The sequence below is a fragment of the Apis florea genome, unplaced genomic scaffold (genome assembly GCF_048593485.1).
Source record: "Apis florea isolate Af1SG1 unplaced genomic scaffold, ASM4859348v1 contig_2272_pilon, whole genome shotgun sequence".
Taxonomy (NCBI): Eukaryota; Metazoa; Arthropoda; class Insecta; order Hymenoptera; family Apidae; genus Apis; species Apis florea.
In genome coordinates, this window is record NW_028256549.1 from 1,921,727 (window position 1) to 1,940,526 (window position 18,800).

Sequence of the window (18,800 nt, forward strand, 5' to 3'; positions counted from 1 at the left end):
TATTTTTAATTGTACATTAAAATAATACATTATATGTTAATTGAATCTTTATTGATCATTTTAACTTAAATTCAAAAGCATATGCAAAGTTTTACTTTGACTAGATTATTTTAAATTTAAAATGACAATACTCATATCATATTATTCTGAAACTTATATAATAACTTATATATAATATTATAATAGTATTACAAATGCATTATTGGGATTATATATGAATTCATTTGAATATTTTATTGGATGATTTTATTGATTATCTCATCTTACTGAACATATAAAAGAAGACTAATGCGTTCATAGTTATATAGTAAGATATGAACAGTTAAGTGTAAAAGAGGAATGTGTAGTTTTCTCTAGTTTCTGTGTAGTTTTAAATTTTATTTGTAAATTTAGTAAATAATGGATACATTAAATATAACAACTTCTTTTTTTATTGAAGTTATGCCTTCAAACATCTCTACCCTAACTACTACAGGACCACAATTTGCAAGACAATTGATGCGTTTTAATAATCAAACAGTTGTTAGTAAAGTACCTGAAGAGATGTTACATTTAATTGATTTATATTGGTAATTTATTTTTTATAATAGAAAAAAATCTGTGTATTTATATTTATATTGTATTATTATATTTTAAAATGTAGGTATCAATTTCCACCATTGGATCCATTGTGGCATAAAATCTTAGGTTTAGTTATGATTATATTAGGCATTATGGGATGGTGTGGAAATGGTGTAGTGGTTTATGTATTTATAATGACACCATCTCTAAGAACACCAAGTAATCTTCTTGTGGTAAATCTTGCTTTCTCTGATTTTATTATGATGGGTTTTATGTGTCCTCCTATGGTAATTTGTTGTTTTTATGAAACTTGGGTTCTTGGTAAGAAAAAGTAGATATATTTATAATTTTAGATAGATAATTTTAAAAATATTTATCTCTCTTTACAAAACTTTATATTAAAATAATTTAGGTAGCTTAATGTGTGATATTTATGCAATGGTTGGATCATTATGTGGATGTGCTTCTATATGGACTATGACAGCTATTGCTCTAGATAGATATAATGTTATAGTAAAAGTATATATGCACATATATTTATATATAAATAAATATACTAACATTATAAAAATAATATAATAAAAAAATTTTTAGGGTATGTCTGGAACACCTCTTACTATCAAAAGAGCTATGCTTCAAATTTTAGGTATTTGGCTTTTTGGTTTAATATGGACAATTTTACCTTTAGTAGGATGGAATAGGTAATATTTTAATTTTAAAAATGTTATATTGTTAAATATTGTTAATTATAATATTGTTAAATAATAAATAATAAATATCTTTAATAATTATCATATTGCATTTATAAATATAGATACGTTCCGGAAGGTAATATGACAGCATGTGGAACAGATTATCTTAGTCAAGATTGGACTTTCAAATCATATATATTAGTTTATTCTTTTTTCGTCTATTACACTCCATTATTCACTATTATTTACAGTTATTATTTTATCGTTTCGGTAAATGTATTGGAATTAAACATTTTTAACTTATATTTATATTTTAATGTATTTATAATTAATTTATAATTGTAATTAATATACATCACCATTTTATAGACTGTTGCGGCTCATGAAAAAGCAATGAAAGAACAAGCAAAGAAAATGAATGTCGCTTCTTTACGATCTGGAGATAATCAAAACACTAGCGCTGAAGCGAAATTAGCAAAGGTATATTATATTTTTAAGGACATTCAAGTATTTTTATTAATTTTTTATTAATTTTATTAAAAAATAGAATATGACGAATAGAATATAAATGAATAAATTCTATATATATAAAAATAATTAAAATTATTATGTATATATTACGAATATTTTTATTTTACAGGTAGCACTAACGACTATATCATTATGGTTTATGGCATGGACACCATATCTTGTGATTAATTATATTGGAATTTTTAATCGATCTCTTATCACACCCCTTTTCACAATATGGGGTTCTCTCTTTGCAAAAGCGAATGCAATATATAATCCGATTGTTTATGGAATTAGGCACGTATAACTATTTTAATTTTAATGTTGTCTTAATTGAAAATAATAATATTGTTTTATATTTTATATACAGTCATCCAAAATATAAAGCTGCATTGAAAGAAAAATTACCCTTCTTAGTATGCGGCTCGACGGAAGATCAAACTACTGCAACTGCAGGAGATAAAGCTTCGGAAAATTAAAAAAACTTAAATAATAAACTTTTATTGTAAATAAAAAAAATTGAATTTTTTGTAAATTGAATATCATTTGAAAATTGATTGTAAGGAGAAAATTTTTAAAATAGGAAATAATTATACTAAAATTCAATTGCTTGCAGAATTTATTTGGTTTTATAAAATTAAGATATTAGGATGCTCTCTTCATATTTTATTGCAATGTGATGTGCTTACTAATCTAGTAAATATAGAGCTGCTATACCAAAGTGACCATGTATATATAAAGATACACAATAAATTAATTACGCAAAATCATACCTATGCGTAAATATTAATGATTCGCATTGTGGTGAAATGCGAATCATATATTCAATCACAGGTAATAAAAATGTTATTTACTTTATCGTGTAATAAAATTTCATATACTAAAATTGTTCTTGGTCGAATTAGATATACTCCTTGCTAGGCTGCTAATTTCAAATTTTTGAACACAATCAATTTTTTTTTTTCAAATGTTAATTAATACATATTCTTTTCATAGAAAAAAAAGATTTTTTAATATTATATCAGTTACGTGTGTTTTTTTATGTTTACAAATCGTGTCTGTAGTAAATTAAATTATTTGATGTTTGATTCTTAGTCAAATATGTTTTAATCTATACTCATTAATTGTTGAATTTTTTGCGTTATGATTTGAAAAAAGAAAATTCTGTGATATATTATTTTACGCATTAGATTTTTCGCTATCCGTAACAGTAGTTGTACCGGAAGTCGTAGATGTAGCGTCTGTAGATGGTTCAGCAGCGCATGCCAATGATGGGAATTTCGCAAACAGCGCAGCTCGATATTTCGGATGACTGAAAAAAAAAGTGTTAAAAAAAAAAAAAAAAAAAAAGAGAATAAAATTTAATTCATTTTCGATTTATTTATTAAATTTATATAAATATAGTTACCTAATTCCATAAACGATCGGATTGTAAACTGCGTTGGCTTTGGCAAAGAGAGAACCCCAGATTGTAAAAAGTGGGCTGATTTTAACAAGATTGAATATACCCGAAAAATTAATTACGAGATACGGAGTCCAAGCCATAAACCATAAAGAGATTGTCATGAGAGCAACCTAAAATTATAAAATGTTTTATTATATTATGTAAAAAAAGTTTGACAAGATGAGGATAAAAAATATAAAATATAGAATCATATAGGATCATACTTTGGCCAATTTACATTCGGCACTAGTATTTTGATTCTCAGACGATCGGAGAGAAGCAACATTCATCTTTTTCGCTTGTTCGCGCATATTCTTCTCATGGGCAGCTACCGCTTTAATAATGAACCAATAACTATAAATGATGAGGAACAGAGGGACGAAGTAGACCCAAATGCCGTAGCAGACAAGATAAGAAGCAGATAATAATCCTCTGTTAAAGTAATCGGTGCCGCAAGCGGTCATATTACCTTCAGGTACATATCTAAGGAAGAATATGAATAAATTTTGTTATTTGATTTCAATCAACAAGTATATATGAAAAATATTTGTAATGACAATCAAGAGTCAAAATTTACCGATTCCAGCCAAACATAGGTGCAATAGTCCATACGAGAGAGAACAACCATATAGCTAATATACGAATAAGAGCTCCATTAATGGACAGCGGTTTACCAGATAAACCCTTCACGATTACGTTATATCTATCGAATGCGATCATCGTCATTGTCCAAATGGAGCCACATCCGAACAAGGAGCCCAACATCGCATAGATTTGACAGAAAAGAGGTCCAAGTACCCATGTCTCATAATAACAATTGATTACCTATCAAGCAACGAATTTCATTGAATTTTATTTCATATTTTTTAATAAGATTATAATTTCTACGATTGATTGAAATTATTTTTGATAGTTTAGAATTAAAAATTATTTTACACACCATAGGTGGAGACATGCAAAACATCATAAGGAAATCACTGATGGCAAGGTTGATTACGAACAAATTACTTGGCGTGCGAAGACTTTTTGTTGAAAGAAATATATAAACGACCATTCCATTTCCCATAACTGAGATGAAACCAAGCAGGCCTATTACAAATCCAAGGATTCCATGCCACATAGGATTTAATGGTGGGTATTGATACCAATGAGCATCAATTAGATGAAGCATATCAGGTGGAACTTTGTCAACCACCGTTTGATTATTGAATCTGGCTTGGACACCATAAGAGAAAGCTTCATAACTTGGTCCCGAAATCATTTTGAGTCTATAACATTTTCAAAAATTTGTTTGAGTTTTATTCTATATTTTTTTATCGTTTGTTTTTAACGAAAGTTGTTTTAAGTTGTTTGTTTAATAATTCGAAATAAAAAAATTTTTTACAATGTACAAAACATCATCATTATAAGTAAATTGAAATATCATCAAAGATAACATAATTAGTAAAACTATGATTTTTAATAGAGATTATTATATTCCAGAGTACACTTGAAATGAATAAAACATTATCATTTTTTTCTTACCTTCGGTCTATTTGGAGAAAATCGTAATAATACGAACTAATCCAAGTAGTTAAACGTCCTATAAGTTTGGTTTCAAATGGCCACGGGGTTATTTAAATTTAACAGAAGGATGTAGGAAGGCTGTTAGGTCCACTGTTGGATGCGGCTCGTTTTAACTGTTTCACGTCCATTTAAATATGAACCGATCTTGCGCTTCGACCCTAGCATATGTACCTAATCCGTCTAGTTTTCTATAAATTCTTACCAGCCTAAGACGGCCTTAGAACGTTAAAGTCTTAAGAAGGATTTTATTAAGTTAACGAGGATTTAAGAATACCTTGACGTGTTTTTAGTATCGAAACAGAAACCTTATAAAATTAAAATAGTAATAGAACATGAACTAAAAATTGTAGAACATGAAGAATCATTTTATTTTTTAATAATCTTCTTCTCATATCCTTTTCTATTTTTTTCATATTTTAATTTAAATCATAATTATCCTATCTTTTGATATTCTTCTTATCATATTTATCTTTTCGTATCTATTTCGTGTTCTAATCTTTTCATATTTATTTTACATTTTAATTTAAATCATAATTCTGTACTAACGTTCAAAAATCCATCCATTTTTATTCAAATATATTAGAAAAAGTGTTATTATTTTTTATTATTTTATTCGTCTATTCTTTCAAATCGAAATTAAATATTTAAACATTAGTAGATTTGTAAGATGGGAATATCTATATAAGTTTTATATAGATTATTTTAATATGGTTTCATAGTATAAGAAGCTTATTATAATGTATTGTTTTTTCCTTATTAAAGTTTTTTTTTTAAACCATTTAGATTTTTTTATAAAATTTTATTTGGTTCTCATGGATCAATATTTTCATTTAAATTATGCCATTTATAATTATGTCATAAGTTATGTTTAGATAATATCTAATAATATCTTTCTTTAATATAAAAAAATGAAAATTATAATCTTTTATAAATAATCTTTATTTAAATTTAAAAGCTTATTTTATTCGCGGTTTAAAATTAAATAACGAGAAATATCGAATTCAATTGTATGACACGTGATGTAATTTCAAATAACAACGGAATGATTTCGATTTCTTATATATTATTTTTTGATTAACCGATATCGTAACATTAAGCTATTGAAAGCTGTTAAAATACCATAATAATAGTTTACATTTATTATTATTCTCTTATATTGTTTTTTGTAAAAAATATAAAATATGGAAGATTCAGAAGCACAATTGACAATAGAGAATAGTGATCAAGAAGAAGAAGAATTAACAGCTCAGAGTGTTTTATTAGCTATAGAAGAAGCCTGGTTAAATGAAAAATTTGCTCCTGAAATTTTACCACATCGGTCTGATTTAGTTGATTGTATGCTACAACAAATTACACATATGGAAGAAAACATGAAGAGGTTAGATAAAGGAGATTTAAGATTAATGATTCATAGAATGGAATTAGATAGGATTAGATTTTTGATATCTAGTTATCTTAGAGCTCGATTAGAGAAAATTGAAAAATACACCATTCATATACTTTCTGAAGAAGCAAATAGGTCTTCTGAAGAATGTTATTTAACGGTTGCAGAACTTCAATTTGCAAAAGAATTTCTTGCAAATATGGAAACACTTTTTAGAACAATTGCTCTGCAACATATGCCTGGAAATTTTCAGACATTTGAAGTTAATAAATTAACTGTAAAACCTAACATGAAAGCATATGTATTTTTAAGGGCTAATAATAGGATTAATGGAATCATACTTCCTGGTTCAATGGATGAAGAGATAGATTTTGAATCAGGTTCTCAACATATTATACAATATAATGCTGTATCAGATTTAGTTAAAAACGGTTCTGTTCAATTAATTTAATAATGAAATTTTATTACTAAAATGTAAAAAAAAAAATTGTATTTTTTTAAATTGTATTTTTTAGAATAAATTTATTCATTATATAATGAATTAAAAATTGATTTAATATAATGTACATTTAATATACTCATATACATAGTTTATTAAAAAATAATTACAATTACACATTTATATAATATATATAATATATAGGAATCTTTTTAAACATATACAATATATATTTATATATATTTTTATTTCAATTTTATAAAATGATACAGAAAATATATTCTTTATTGTAAAATATTTAATTTAAATGATATCAAAAATATTTTTATAAAGTAGATAATATTTACTTATTAATATTTTCAATATATGTGCTTAATATTTTTACATTAAGTAGAATTTAAGAAATTGTATTAAAGATATTATAATTTAAAAAAGTACATAAAAATATTGTATACAATTTAACTTATAAAATTTGATTGCAGAAAATGTCATTATATACATAAAATAAAGAATTATTTAAATAGGAACAATATTAGTATTTATTAAAAATCTAATTATCATCATTATCTATAACTTGTGGTGATGATTGTAATGTTGTATCAGTGATTATATCATCATAAGCCTAAAATTTAATAAAAATATATTAAAATATTAACAAATTATTATTATATTACAAACAAATGAATTTAACATACCTCTTTTGCAATTTTTTTAAGTTGTTCAAACATTACTTTTCCAGTTTCTTTGACCATTCTAGTAAAATGGTTTTCTTCATTTTTAAGTAGAATGTATGGATGATCAAACTCAATTGCCATTCCATGATCCATAACTAGTACTTTATTGTTATCCATTATAGTATTTAATCTGTGTGCTATGGTTAATACTGTACAATCTTTAAATTTTTGTCGAATAGTTCTTTGTATTAAAGCATCTGTTGTAGGATCAACATTAGCTGTAGCTTCATCAAGAAGTAGAATCTTATTATTTCTTAAAATTGCACGTGCTAAACAAAGTAATTGTCTTTGTCCAACACTAAAATTAGCTCCTCCTTGTTCAACATTATAATCTAGAGAAGAGATACTTGTTTTTAATTCTACATCTTCGAGAGCAGACCAAAGAGTAGCATCATCAAAATTATGAAAAGGATCAAGATTATCTCGAAGTGTTGCTGAGAATAATACAGGCTCTTGTGGAATAATTGAAATTTTCTTTCGTAATTCATGAAGACCTATTTGTTTTGTATCCAACTTATCTATATAAATAGAACCTTCGAGTTTAGCTAAGCGAAACAAAGCTGATATTAGCGATGTTTTACCAGCACCAGTACGACCAACTATTCCTATCTAAAAACATAAAATTTAATATTAGTTTTAAAGTGATTTTCTTTAATAATATAATTTTTCTTTTATAACTTTTATGAATAAATTACTTTTTCACCAGCTTTAATAGTAAAACATAAATCTTTAAGAACTGGTGGTGCTGAATCTTCATAACGTAAGTATAAATGATCAAAATTAATTTCTCCCTTAAAAGGCCATTCTGCAGGTGGTTTCTTATTAGGTTCACTTTCAAATGATCCTTCTTTGTCGAGTTGTGTAAATTGTAGAATTCGTTCTACACTTGTCATTTGTGCTATCGTTTCTGCAGTTTGACGCATTCCATGCTGAAGCATTCCACACAAGATTAATACTTGAGATATGGCTAATCCTACATTTCCCGCAAATGTATTTCCTAAAAATGTATAAATATATATTTTAACTATATAGTACTATTTTTTTTGATAATATATAAATTAAAAAAATTACCGTCATCGAGTACAATGAAACTATATGTAATAAAAGCAATGAAACAAATAGAGACAATATCTAATGCAAATCCAAAAGCAGTACTTGTTGTTATAGTCAAATAATAAGCACTAGTATGAAGATCTTGATGAACATCAAATTCCTTACGAACCATATTTTGTGCGCAAGCAGAACGAATTGTTGTTAATCCTAATAATGAAGAACTAACATGGGAAAAAACTGGACTTTTTGCTAAAATTTTATAAAAAAAATTATTAATAATATTATATTGATTAAATTTTCTTTATAGATTAAATTATTTAATAAATTTTTTAAATGTAAATTATAAAATGAACTTACTAATTCCTTCAAAACGTTTCATATTTTGTGCAGTACTAAGATAAATATTTCGTATTTTCCAATATAAGAAGCCCATAATAAACATAGGAAATATTGTCCACCAATTAATAATAAGAACTTGTCCTAAAATTCCAACCATTACTGCAAATATTTGAATAGATTCTATCATTGTTCTCGGTAAAATTTCATCTACCGATCCAACATCTTTTGAAAAACGATTTAGAATGCGACCTAAAATTTGAAATTATATATTTTTTTTTTATTAAGATGTTATATAATAATAATTAAATTATAATTTTTGATACACTTACCAGAAGGATGTGTGTCAAAAAATAGCATTGGCGCTTTTAATAAACATGAAAACATAAGATTATGAAGATTTTTACTAGCATTCATACATATTTTATAAAATACGATATTTCTTATGGATGTCAACACTATACTTGTAATGATGAAACTTCCATAAATCCACAAAGCAGTATCACGATCGAGATAACTTAAATCTTTAGAAGTTGCGTTAATATTCCATGCCTATATAAAATATAAGAAAAATAGCTATTATTTCTTAAATTAATATAAATCATAATAAAAATACTAACAGAATTATTAAAACTGTTATTTTCTAATGTTGAAAAGTTTGAAATTGTATCATTAAAATTATCTATTTTAAATAAAAATGTCTTGTTCATTAAATTATTCATATCATCAGAAGAAAATGAAGTTGTGAGATTTTGTTTCAATATTTGCAGCGTATGATTATTATTAATATAATATTTAATGTGCATTTCCTCTTTTTTTGTCCTAAAAAAAGAAAAATAGCAATTTTTGTAATATATAAAATAAATTTCATTATGAATGAAATAAAAAACTAATAAATATTAACCAATAAGCAACCCAATAATCGCAACCGCTACTTCCTATCTGTCCCAAGACTAAGGACCATATAAAAGTTAGAATCATCAGAATAGAACCCCCAGCTCGAAAATATTTCCAATAAAGAGATTTAGAAACATTTCCTTTAGCCATTAATTCTTCAGTTTCTTTTGGCTCCGTTTCTTCATCATCTTTATTGTTGTTATAATTAATAGATGTATCAAATGTAGTACTTTCATCAATTTCCAAACTTTCTGAATTTTCTTTATTTTCTTCTATTGAAAGCATTTTTAAAAAATCTATACGTTTGCTTTGAAGTTCTGCAAATGTACCTTCACATTCAATTTTACCCTACAATAAACATTACATTAATAATATTAATATGATAGTAATGATAATTATTATTACTTACATTATTCAATAAAATGATGTAATCGCAATCTTTTAAGTACTGTATTTGATGAGTTACAAGAATTCTTGTTTTATTTCGAAGATAGTGTTTTATACATTCATTAAATAAATGTTTTCCTACATGAGTATCAACTGCTGATAATGGATCATCTAATAAATAAATATCTGCATTTCTATATACGGCCCTATTATAATAATCATATATACAATTTTTTAAATAAATATGTTCATATAAAATCATTTATCTTTTTATTAATATGCACCTTGCTAAATTAATTCTTGCTCGTTGTCCACCACTGAGTGCTGCACCTCTATCTCCAACTAAAGTTCTGTCTCCATAATTAAACTGTTGAAAATCTTTAATAAGAGCACATACTTTAATAACTTCATTATATTTTTCTTTATCATAAGATTGTCCAAAAAGTATATTGTTACGCACTGTACCCGAAAATAACCATGCTTCTTGACTAACATAAGATACAGTACCATTTATTCGTATTTCTCCTTGTGATTGTTGTAGTTCTCTTAAAATTAATTGAAGAAATGAACTCTGAAAATATAAATGAAATTATTATGTAATTAAGATTATTTGATATAGAATTATATTTTTTTTAATATATCACCTTTCCTGCACCAACTGAACCAACAATAGCATAAAGTTTATGAGATTCTATTTGAACATTAATACCATGTAAAGTATTTGCTATTGTATTTTCTGTCCATGATGCTGTAATATTTTTCATTATAATATTACCATCTCCATTAGTTTGTTGTGAATGAATTATGTTAGTATTTTCTTTCAATAAAAGAAAATTCTAAAAAAAAATATTAAAATGTTTGCATATGTGTTTATATATGTTTATATGCTATAAACTACAAAAAATTTATGATATATAAGATATGTTATATAAGAATGATAATTAGTTCACCTCAAGTCTTTTAATAGATACAGAAGCCTCTGCTACTGCTGATACAGCCATAGGATATAATATTGCCATAGTAAGTTGAAGAATATTGAAATACTGAGCCATTGAAAATACTTTATCAGCAGATATACTATTTCCGAGAAGTACATATGCCATAATTGTAAAATATAATGTGGTACGTTCGGTAAATACAAACGTAGCTAAGGTAAAACCTCGTAAATACGATGTAAGCGTCAAGATGTCTATCTCATAACTAAAAAGTAATTATGCATTTAAGAATTAGGAATAGATAATATTTGTATAATATAATAAAATATAGAAAAAAACCTTCTGACAAGACTAACAAAATTCTCAAATGGTTTTTCCCAAGTATACATTTTTATAACTTGAATTCCAGCAATTATTTCTGACATTAATCTTACTCTTTCATCTGTTCTAATTGCAATTTTTAATCTCAATTTTGATATCCATTTTCCCATATATCCTAAAATAAAATCACAATTAGTATTTTTTTTTTTAAATTAAATATATTATAGAAAGTTCTAAAAAAAACAATTATATTAATTGTAATAATATACATACCTTGAAGAGGTATAGTTTGAATACTTATAAGAAAAACTCCAGCTAAAGATGCAATTCCTACACTCTTCCATATCATGAAAGTAATTAAAGCACCTTGAATCGGTAATATCCAAATATAATGTACTGCTACAAACAATTGTTCAAATCTTGCTACATCATTTGAGAGTAAATTTATAATTTGTCCTGGAGTAGTAATGTTGGTAGAAGATTTTGATAAACGCAAAATCTGGAATTAGAATCTATTTCAAATATCTGATACATATAAATTTTTAAATGATCATTTGTTTCACCTTTCTATATATTAAAGAAGAACATGCTACTCTCATTCTCATTCCAACTTCCATTAAACCTAACATAGAGTGATGATTAATTAAAGCTCCAAGTAAAGATATAAGTACAACAGATGAAGCATAAATGTATGCCTCAGTGGCAGTGGATGTTGCTCTAGGATCAAAGTGCCAAATAAGAAAACCTAATACATATGGTTGTAAAACTCTGAAATATTATTATAATATTATTTATAATAAAAAATTACAAAATAATATATAAGAAATTTTTTATTTACCTTAAAATAACTGCTAAAAAAAATTGCCATCCTCCATAATAACCAAATGACCATGCGAATGTCTTTTTTAAAGCATTAAAAAATTTAGGCTTTTTATTAGTTTCTTCTGCTAACTTTATCTCTTTAATCCAATTTCTAAGCATGAAGATAATGTAAATATATTTTATAATAATTTATGATAAATTTTATTTGAACATCTTTACTCATATAAAATATGCTAATATTTACCTTTCAAGTTTATCTCCAAGATGTTGGCTAACATCATTTGGCATAACATTATAAATGTCTTTAAGTTCAAGATCATGATTTCTTCCATACCAAAATAGAGGTTTTAACCACCTTAAATGTAACAATAAAATGTTACATTTTAGAGTATGAATAATAAATTATGTAAATAAGTAAATTATGAATAATATAAAAAACTTACCAAAATATTAATTTACTAAAAAAATTCGCCGATAATTTTGGATTAGGATTATCATGTTTTTTACTAGTATCCATGATCAATTGTATTACACATATTACAGCTATTCGTATAAGAACAAATCATGCCGCACTTAAATTCTTTAGTAGCTTACAACAAGTCATTCTAACGCATTACATTCAAGAGTAATTCTTTACGTCATCATCAAAGAGTCACAAATAACAATTCAGATTCTCTTAACCGATTGGTAGGATTTCCTGTTACGATACAAAGTACTAAGAAACCTATTAAAAGATGATTACAAGACAAATCGTAACACGTGCGCAAACATGCACACGATCGATTAAATACTATTACATAAGTCTTTTTAGATAAAAAATTATTACACAGTATTTATCTATAAGAAATGAAGATGTAACAAAAAAGTCAAGGTTATTAACTTATCTTAAGTATTAACAAGTTATCTTTAGCTATCTATTTTTAAAAATCGTATTTTTTAATAATGTAAATAAAACAAAAAAAAATAATACATATTTCTTCTTTTATTTATTAACATATAATGAAAATAAACATTTTAAAAAGTATATTAAAATACGATATAATATGCTAATTATATATTTTTTATTAAAAATTATATATATGATAAATAATATTTTACAAATATAAAGAATATAATAAATGTCTTCTATTAAAAATTACAAAAGTTTTATAATTACATATATAAATATATTTTAAATTATAAAATACAATTAAATATATTTAATTATTATAAAATACAAACTAATTTAACGTAATATATATTTTTATATACATGTACAATATACTTTATTAACATTTAATTCGATGAAAAATCAAACAAAGTATATATTTAATATTTTCAACTTTCTTTTTTTTTTTTATTTTATTTCATTATATGATTTCGTTGTCCAGACAACTAAAATAAATTATATTCACAGTATTTTTCTTGGGTAGCGGATGGCCGACTTCCAAAATTTTTTGTAATTAATAAAAAATTTTAATTTTTTTTCGGTTCAACAATCTAAAAAAATTTAAAATAATATTTCAAGATACGTGTTATTAAAAAATAATCAAAATGGTATGACATATGAAATTTATAGTACACTATACTATTATATATAAATATGCTTTTATATCTTTTTTAATAATATACAATTTATAAATCTTTTATATCTTATAATATGACATATTGACCGAAGATCTATTTTTATTTAATTGTCAATCGATAAAAAAAATTATAAATTTTAGCGTGAGTGTATTTCAATGCACGTGGGCCAAGCAGGTGTTCAAATGGGCAATGCATGTTGGGAATTGTATTGTCTCGAACATGGAATTCAACCGGATGGGACAATACCATCAGACAAAGTATCCGGAACAAATGATTGTTTTAACACATTTTTTAATGAAACAAGTTCTGGAAAAATGGTACCGCGTGCTGTGATGGTTGACTTAGAACCCACAGTCGTTGGTTAGTTTAATTTTCATAAAAAAGAAATCTTATTACAAATCGTAAAATCTTTTGAAACATATAGAGCTAACAAGTGACGTTCACAATTATGAATATGATAAAATTTTCTATAGACGAAGTAAGAATAGGACGTTACAAGCAATTATACCATCCTGAGCAATTAATCACAGGAAAAGAAGACGCTGCGAACAATTATGCTCGCGGTCATTATTCTATTGGTAGGGAAGTAATAGATTCTGTAATGGATCGGGTAAGAAGATTGACGGATCAGTGTACTGGACTTCAAGGATTCTTTGTCTTTCATTCGTTTGGAGGAGGTACAGGCTCAGGATTCACCTCGTTGCTTATGCAAAAATTGTCCGATGATTACGGAAAAAAGAGCAAATTAGAATTTGCTGTATATCCAGCACCACAAGTATGAAAATTGTGAAGCAAGCATATAACTAAGCAACAGATGTTTCTGTTTTATTTTTATTTTTATTTTTTTTGTCTTTTATATATATATATATATATATAAATATATATATATATAATACATATAATTGTTTTATACAGAATTACATATATAATCATATACATATATATTTCCATAAATAAAAACAATATTTAGGTATCTACCGCAGTTGTCGAACCATACAATGCTATCCTTACTACTCATACTACGATCGGACATTCGGATTGTGCGTTTATGGTAGACAACGAAGCGATTTATGATATCTGTAGGCGAAAACTTGGCATCGAACGACCTTCTTATGCAAATTTGAATCGTCTTATTAGTCAAGTGGTATCTTCGATAACTGCTTCCTTGAGATTCGATGGTGCTCTGAACGTAGATTTGACGGAATTTCAAACAAATTTGGTACCATATCCTAGAATTCATTTTCCATTGGCAACTTATGCCCCTGTGGTATCGGCTGATAAAGCCTTCCACGAAGGAATGTCTGTCGCGGAGATAACATCTGAATGTTTCGAAGCGTCTAATCAAATGGTCAAGTGTGATCCTCGTGAAGGAAAATACATGGCCTGTTGTTTACTTTATCGTGGCGAGGTCGTACCAAAGGATGTGAATGCTGCGATTGCCGCAATGAAGAGAAAAAGTTGCATACGTTTCGTTGATTGGTGTCCAACTGGTTTTAAAGTCGGTATCAATTATCAACCCCCTACTGTTGTTCCTGGCGGAGACCTTGCCAAGGTATTAATTATTATGTAAACATGTCACTGTCAACAGCAATTAAATAATAATAAAATTTAATGTTTCATAACATTGTTTCTATATACTAAGTTAGAACATTAAAATTCAAAATTTACGTAAAAATTATATAATAATTAAATATGGTATAGGTACAAAGGGCAGTTTCAATGTTGTCAAATACAACTGCTATCGAAGAAGCTTGGTCTAAATTAAATTACAAATTTGATCTTATGTATCACAAACGAGCGTTTGTCCATTGGTATGTTGGAGAAGGTATGGAAGAAGGTGAATTCGCAGAAGCGCGAGATGATCTTGCTGCATTGGAAAGAGATTATGAAGAAGTTGCACTCGAATCGTCAACTACGCCAGATGCTTCATTAGAATATTAACAAACAAAAATGCAATTCGTATAAGTATTTTGGCATTTTTCAGCTGCCCAACAAAAAAAATTTATACATAATTAAATTAATTGTGTATAAAACTGCTATTTTATACTATGCTTCTTATGTCTTGTGATTTGTTTATTTATTTTTACTTTTTTAAAATTATTTTTTTATAGAATTTATAAAATTATATATTGATAAAATAAACAGAAACTTCAATTTTTCTTCCCTTGAATCTTGAATGATCCTTAATATATTATAGAAAAATTTTTATTCACTATAAAATACCAACTTGGACAATAAAATGTATAAAATTATAAAATATTCTTTAATTTTTAAATAATAAAAATTTAATTAATTAAGAATTTTAATCTTTTAAGATTAATCAATATAATTGTATTAAATATACGAAGAACGATTATTTACTACTTTTTTAAGATAAGGAACAGAATATATATACTGTGAAAGAGTATTATCATACTTTTACTTAAACAAAAAAAATAATGAAAAATAAATATAATAGATTATTACATGTAAATGAAATAAATTTTTCCGATTATGTTTAACAAAGATATTTTTTTTAGTGACAAAATATTATATCACAAGAAAGTTTTTATAGCATTTTCTTAATATTACATTTATGTTTTTTAATGTTAAAACAAGATAAAACTCTATTTATTTATATTTGTTTATCTTACAAGAAATTTTAATTACAATTTTTATCTCCTTGGAAAAAAGTATAATAAATATTTAAATTTAAATTGATAATATATATAAATGAAAAACAAATTACTATTTAAATACAATTATAGTCTGTTTCTCTTAAAATAAATTTAATGATAGTTTCAAAAGATAGTAATATAGTTAATAAGAAAATACTAATATAATTAGTAAACAGTTATTTAATATTAACTAAAATCTTAAAGTAATTTATTATACGAGTAATTTATGCACAGATTCTTATAACTTAATTTTCTAAATCTCAAATAATAAAGAACTGTCTAATAAAAATAAGTTTCTTAATACTATTACACCAAAAGTGTTGGAATGGGCTTTTTGCCAGGCCAAGCTTCTTTGGCGTATTTTTTCTTTTTTGGTTCCATTGTTCGTGTATCAGTAGGTCCTGGTATTTCAGGTATATGTGGTGTTTCTGTTTGTATTTGATTCGGTGTCATTTCTACCTCAGGTGCTGGATTTGGTAACGCAATACCAAGTCGAGACGAAAGTGAAGATAATGCACTAGAAAATGGATTAAGAGATAACGACGATGGAGTAAACTGTTCTGGTGGTAAATCTTGATAAAGCTGAGGTGTAGTTGTCATTGGCTGAAGATGTTTTAAAGGATTATGATCCTCTGATAGAGATATTAAACCTCCTTCCATACGCATTCTCTAAAATATAAATCAATAATAAATTTAATAAATCAATATCAATATTGAATTTAACAACAAATCAAATGAGAATATTAATTCTTACTTTACTGGGAACAACAGTAGTTTGTACAAGATTACGAAATCTTCCAACTGATGGATCAACATCTTCCGGATTTATTACTTCTTCATCATCATTGAAAGTAATTCCTTTTTTCTTTCGTTTTCTAGTTGGTTTATGAATTTCATCATCTGTAATGCCTAACATAGATATACGTCTATTATGTGCAGTATTAAATTCTGTTAAATTCTGTAATTAATGATATATTATATTGATATATATTTTAATAATATATTTTAAAATTAAATTAATTAAAATAAATTTTAATGCATACATCAAGTTCTGTTTCTGTTTCAGGTAAACCCAATAAACCACCAGCATCTGTATCTTCTGATAGTTTTTCTAATTCTTCAATAATAGGTCTAGTACCTGTTTGAGGTCTTTCTCTAATAATATAATATCGAGTAGAAGCTCCAAAATGAAATGTACTATCAATTGGTAATTGTGTAGGTTTATGTGGTTCCAAACGAAGATTACCAATAAATGTTCCATGTGCTAAGAAGTCAATTAAAGTTTGTAATAATACTTATTTTATTAAAAATTCTCATTAAATTCTTATATATTACTTTATTAATTTTTTACATATTTTTTTTATGTAAATACAAATGTTTTACAGTATAAAATTTTTACAAAATTTATAAATTTTTAATGTTAATAAAAATTTAATATAATACACATATATATAAATTAAAGTGATAAATAAATTGCTCTATATAAAAATGAACATATAATACTTACTGCTACCCAAGTCAACAAGAAATGCACGATTCAGATGTTTATGATAAACAAGAGCAGCATGAACACGAGAACAAGAAGCATGATCTATGCAAAAATCATTTAATTGTTGATTACGGCCAAATAAGTAACATTTCTTCTCATCAACCATTAATTTCTGAAACAAGATATGTCTTTAATATATATCTAAAAAATATAATTCTTTGATTATTAAGTACAATATAAGACTGATATACTTGAATTAATTTATCATTCTTCAGTACATCTAAATGTAATCCAACTGGTGGTTTCCCAGCCCTGAAAAACATAATCTGTGTACTATATATTTGATATTTTCTCTACCTGGATATCACTGCATAGATATCATTGCATGTCAACTAAAATAATTAAATAATTATTTGAAAATTTTAATAAAAATTATGCAAACGTACCAATTGGGTACTTCGTAATGATTAGCCATCACTACTTTAAAATAATTTATTTTGTTATTTTAGATATAAAAGTAAGAAGGAAGAAAAACACATTCGATGTCAGCAATACCAAAATGTCATATTAACCAAACATTAATAAAATTTCATGATAATCTTTTATAATAGTTTTCATTCTTATTCCATGTTCTGTGGATATTTATTTATTATAATAGTACAAATGATAGGCACATATATATACGCACCCTAAAAAAAGTTATTTTTTAAGAATTTTAACGTAAGATATTATTTTGATGTCATATATATCTAAAAGTACTTATATCATAGACTTGATATACAATAGATCTACAACTCAATGCATTTTGTCACATGATCCAGGAACTTCATTAGCATTTTCATATTATATGCAATGCAACTATGTATATAAAGTTTTCCTATCTTTTCCTGAAAAGATAATATTATTAGTAAAAAACTATTAGCATTTTATAGCTTACTTTACTATCGATAATAGTATTATAAATTTATTATAAATTTGAGCACTTTTCAAAGAGATGGCGTTATTAA

General features: G+C 25.6%; 6 protein-coding genes across 7 annotated transcripts; 3 read left to right on the forward strand and 3 right to left on the reverse strand.

Annotated features, from left to right (window-relative positions):
• Positions 1–299: 299 nt before the first annotated feature.
• Positions 300–2,533, forward strand: Lop2 (long wavelength sensitive opsin 2). 2 transcript variants are annotated; one of them, XM_086902663.1, is made up of 9 exons: positions 300–321; positions 440–569; positions 644–882; positions 974–1,080; positions 1,156–1,262; positions 1,376–1,523; positions 1,623–1,733; positions 1,894–2,060; positions 2,134–2,533. In XM_086902663.1, exons 1-9 carry the CDS (start codon positions 315–317, stop codon positions 2,240–2,242), a joined length of 1,125 nt encoding a protein of 374 aa, XP_086758789.1. In that variant the 5' UTR covers positions 300–314; the 3' UTR covers positions 2,243–2,533. The 2 variants fall into 2 exon arrangements, with proteins under 2 accessions (XP_086758789.1, XP_012339741.3); XM_012484287.3 differs by having other exon boundaries at positions 311–569.
• On the reverse strand, positions 2,365–4,971 carry Lop1 (long wavelength sensitive opsin 1). Its single transcript, XM_003692109.4, has 6 exons — positions 4,732–4,971; positions 4,148–4,475; positions 3,785–4,032; positions 3,432–3,690; positions 3,172–3,338; positions 2,365–3,075 (listed from the first exon to the last, which is right to left on the reverse strand). The coding sequence occupies exons 2-6, from the start codon at positions 4,466–4,468 to the stop codon at positions 2,943–2,945; spliced, it is 1,128 nt and encodes a 375-aa protein (XP_003692157.1). The 5' UTR covers positions 4,469–4,475; positions 4,732–4,971; the 3' UTR covers positions 2,365–2,942.
• Positions 4,972–5,763: 792 nt separating this feature from the next.
• Sld5 (DNA replication complex GINS protein SLD5) lies at positions 5,764–6,705 on the forward strand. Its single transcript, XM_003692101.4, has one exon. The coding sequence runs from the start codon at positions 5,955–5,957 to the stop codon at positions 6,606–6,608; it is 654 nt and encodes a 217-aa protein (XP_003692149.1). The 5' UTR covers positions 5,764–5,954; the 3' UTR covers positions 6,609–6,705.
• A 27-nt stretch (positions 6,706–6,732) lies between these two features.
• LOC100867124 (ATP-binding cassette sub-family C member 4) lies at positions 6,733–12,739 on the reverse strand. Its single transcript, XM_086902662.1, has 18 exons — positions 12,525–12,739; positions 12,326–12,436; positions 12,098–12,232; positions 11,823–12,027; positions 11,533–11,758; positions 11,278–11,434; positions 10,954–11,203; positions 10,648–10,839; positions 10,288–10,574; positions 10,026–10,209; positions 9,624–9,964; positions 9,340–9,541; positions 9,052–9,271; positions 8,741–8,971; positions 8,402–8,632; positions 8,026–8,327; positions 7,292–7,939; positions 6,733–7,218 (listed from the first exon to the last, which is right to left on the reverse strand). The coding sequence occupies exons 1-18, from the start codon at positions 12,596–12,598 to the stop codon at positions 7,147–7,149; spliced, it is 4,068 nt and encodes a 1,355-aa protein (XP_086758788.1). The 5' UTR covers positions 12,599–12,739; the 3' UTR covers positions 6,733–7,146.
• A 669-nt stretch (positions 12,740–13,408) lies between these two features.
• Positions 13,409–15,817, forward strand: LOC100867005 (tubulin alpha chain). Its single transcript, XM_012484286.3, has 5 exons — positions 13,409–13,617; positions 13,788–14,007; positions 14,121–14,422; positions 14,618–15,199; positions 15,349–15,817. The coding sequence occupies exons 1-5, from the start codon at positions 13,615–13,617 to the stop codon at positions 15,586–15,588; spliced, it is 1,347 nt and encodes a 448-aa protein (XP_012339740.1). The 5' UTR covers positions 13,409–13,614; the 3' UTR covers positions 15,589–15,817.
• A 222-nt stretch (positions 15,818–16,039) lies between these two features.
• NiPp1 (nuclear inhibitor of protein phosphatase 1) lies at positions 16,040–18,759 on the reverse strand. Its single transcript, XM_003692078.4, has 6 exons — positions 18,240–18,759; positions 18,045–18,105; positions 17,812–17,965; positions 17,348–17,568; positions 17,059–17,262; positions 16,040–16,973 (listed from the first exon to the last, which is right to left on the reverse strand). Exons 1-6 carry the CDS (start codon positions 18,266–18,268, stop codon positions 16,611–16,613), a joined length of 1,032 nt encoding a protein of 343 aa, XP_003692126.1. The 5' UTR covers positions 18,269–18,759; the 3' UTR covers positions 16,040–16,610.
• Between the last annotated feature and the right edge of the window lie 41 nt (positions 18,760–18,800).

Coding starts and splice junctions, on each gene's coding strand:
- Lop2 (XM_012484287.3), top strand. CDS start 400: ATGGATACATTAAATATAACAACTTCTTTTTTTATTGAAGTTATGCCT. Junction 1,734..1,893: donor CTGAAGCGAAATTAGCAAAG/GTATATTATATT, acceptor TTTATTTTACAG/GTAGCACTAACGACTATATC. Junction 2,061..2,133: donor CCGATTGTTTATGGAATTAG/GCACGTATAACT, acceptor TTTTATATACAG/TCATCCAAAATATAAAGCTG.
- Lop1 (XM_003692109.4), bottom strand. CDS start 4,468: ATGATTTCGGGACCAAGTTATGAAGCTTTCTCTTATGGTGTCCAAGCC. Junction 4,033..4,147: donor TTTGCATGTCTCCACCTATG/GTGTGTAAAATA, acceptor GTTGCTTGATAG/GTAATCAATTGTTATTATGA. Junction 3,076..3,171: donor CCGATCGTTTATGGAATTAG/GTAACTATATTT, acceptor TTTTTTTTTCAG/TCATCCGAAATATCGAGCTG.
- Sld5 (XM_003692101.4), top strand. CDS start 5,955: ATGGAAGATTCAGAAGCACAATTGACAATAGAGAATAGTGATCAAGAA.
- LOC100867124 (XM_086902662.1), bottom strand. CDS start 12,598: ATGGATACTAGTAAAAAACATGATAATCCTAATCCAAAATTATCGGCG. Junction 9,542..9,623: donor GATTATTGGGTTGCTTATTG/GTTAATATTTAT, acceptor TTCTTTTTTTAG/GACAAAAAAAGAGGAAATGC. Junction 8,972..9,051: donor TTTTGACACACATCCTTCTG/GTAAGTGTATCA, acceptor TTCAAATTTTAG/GTCGCATTCTAAATCGTTTT.
- LOC100867005 (XM_012484286.3), top strand. Junction 14,008..14,120: donor CTTAGAACCCACAGTCGTTG/GTTAGTTTAATT, acceptor AATTTTCTATAG/ACGAAGTAAGAATAGGACGT. Junction 15,200..15,348: donor CTGGCGGAGACCTTGCCAAG/GTATTAATTATT, acceptor AATATGGTATAG/GTACAAAGGGCAGTTTCAAT.
- NiPp1 (XM_003692078.4), bottom strand. CDS start 18,268: ATGGCTAATCATTACGAAGTACCCAATTG. Junction 17,966..18,044: donor AGAATGATAAATTAATTCAA/GTATATCAGTCT, acceptor ATCTTGTTTCAG/AAATTAATGGTTGATGAGAA. Junction 16,974..17,058: donor CTACTGTTGTTCCCAGTAAA/GTAAGAATTAAT, acceptor TTTATATTTTAG/AGAATGCGTATGGAAGGAGG.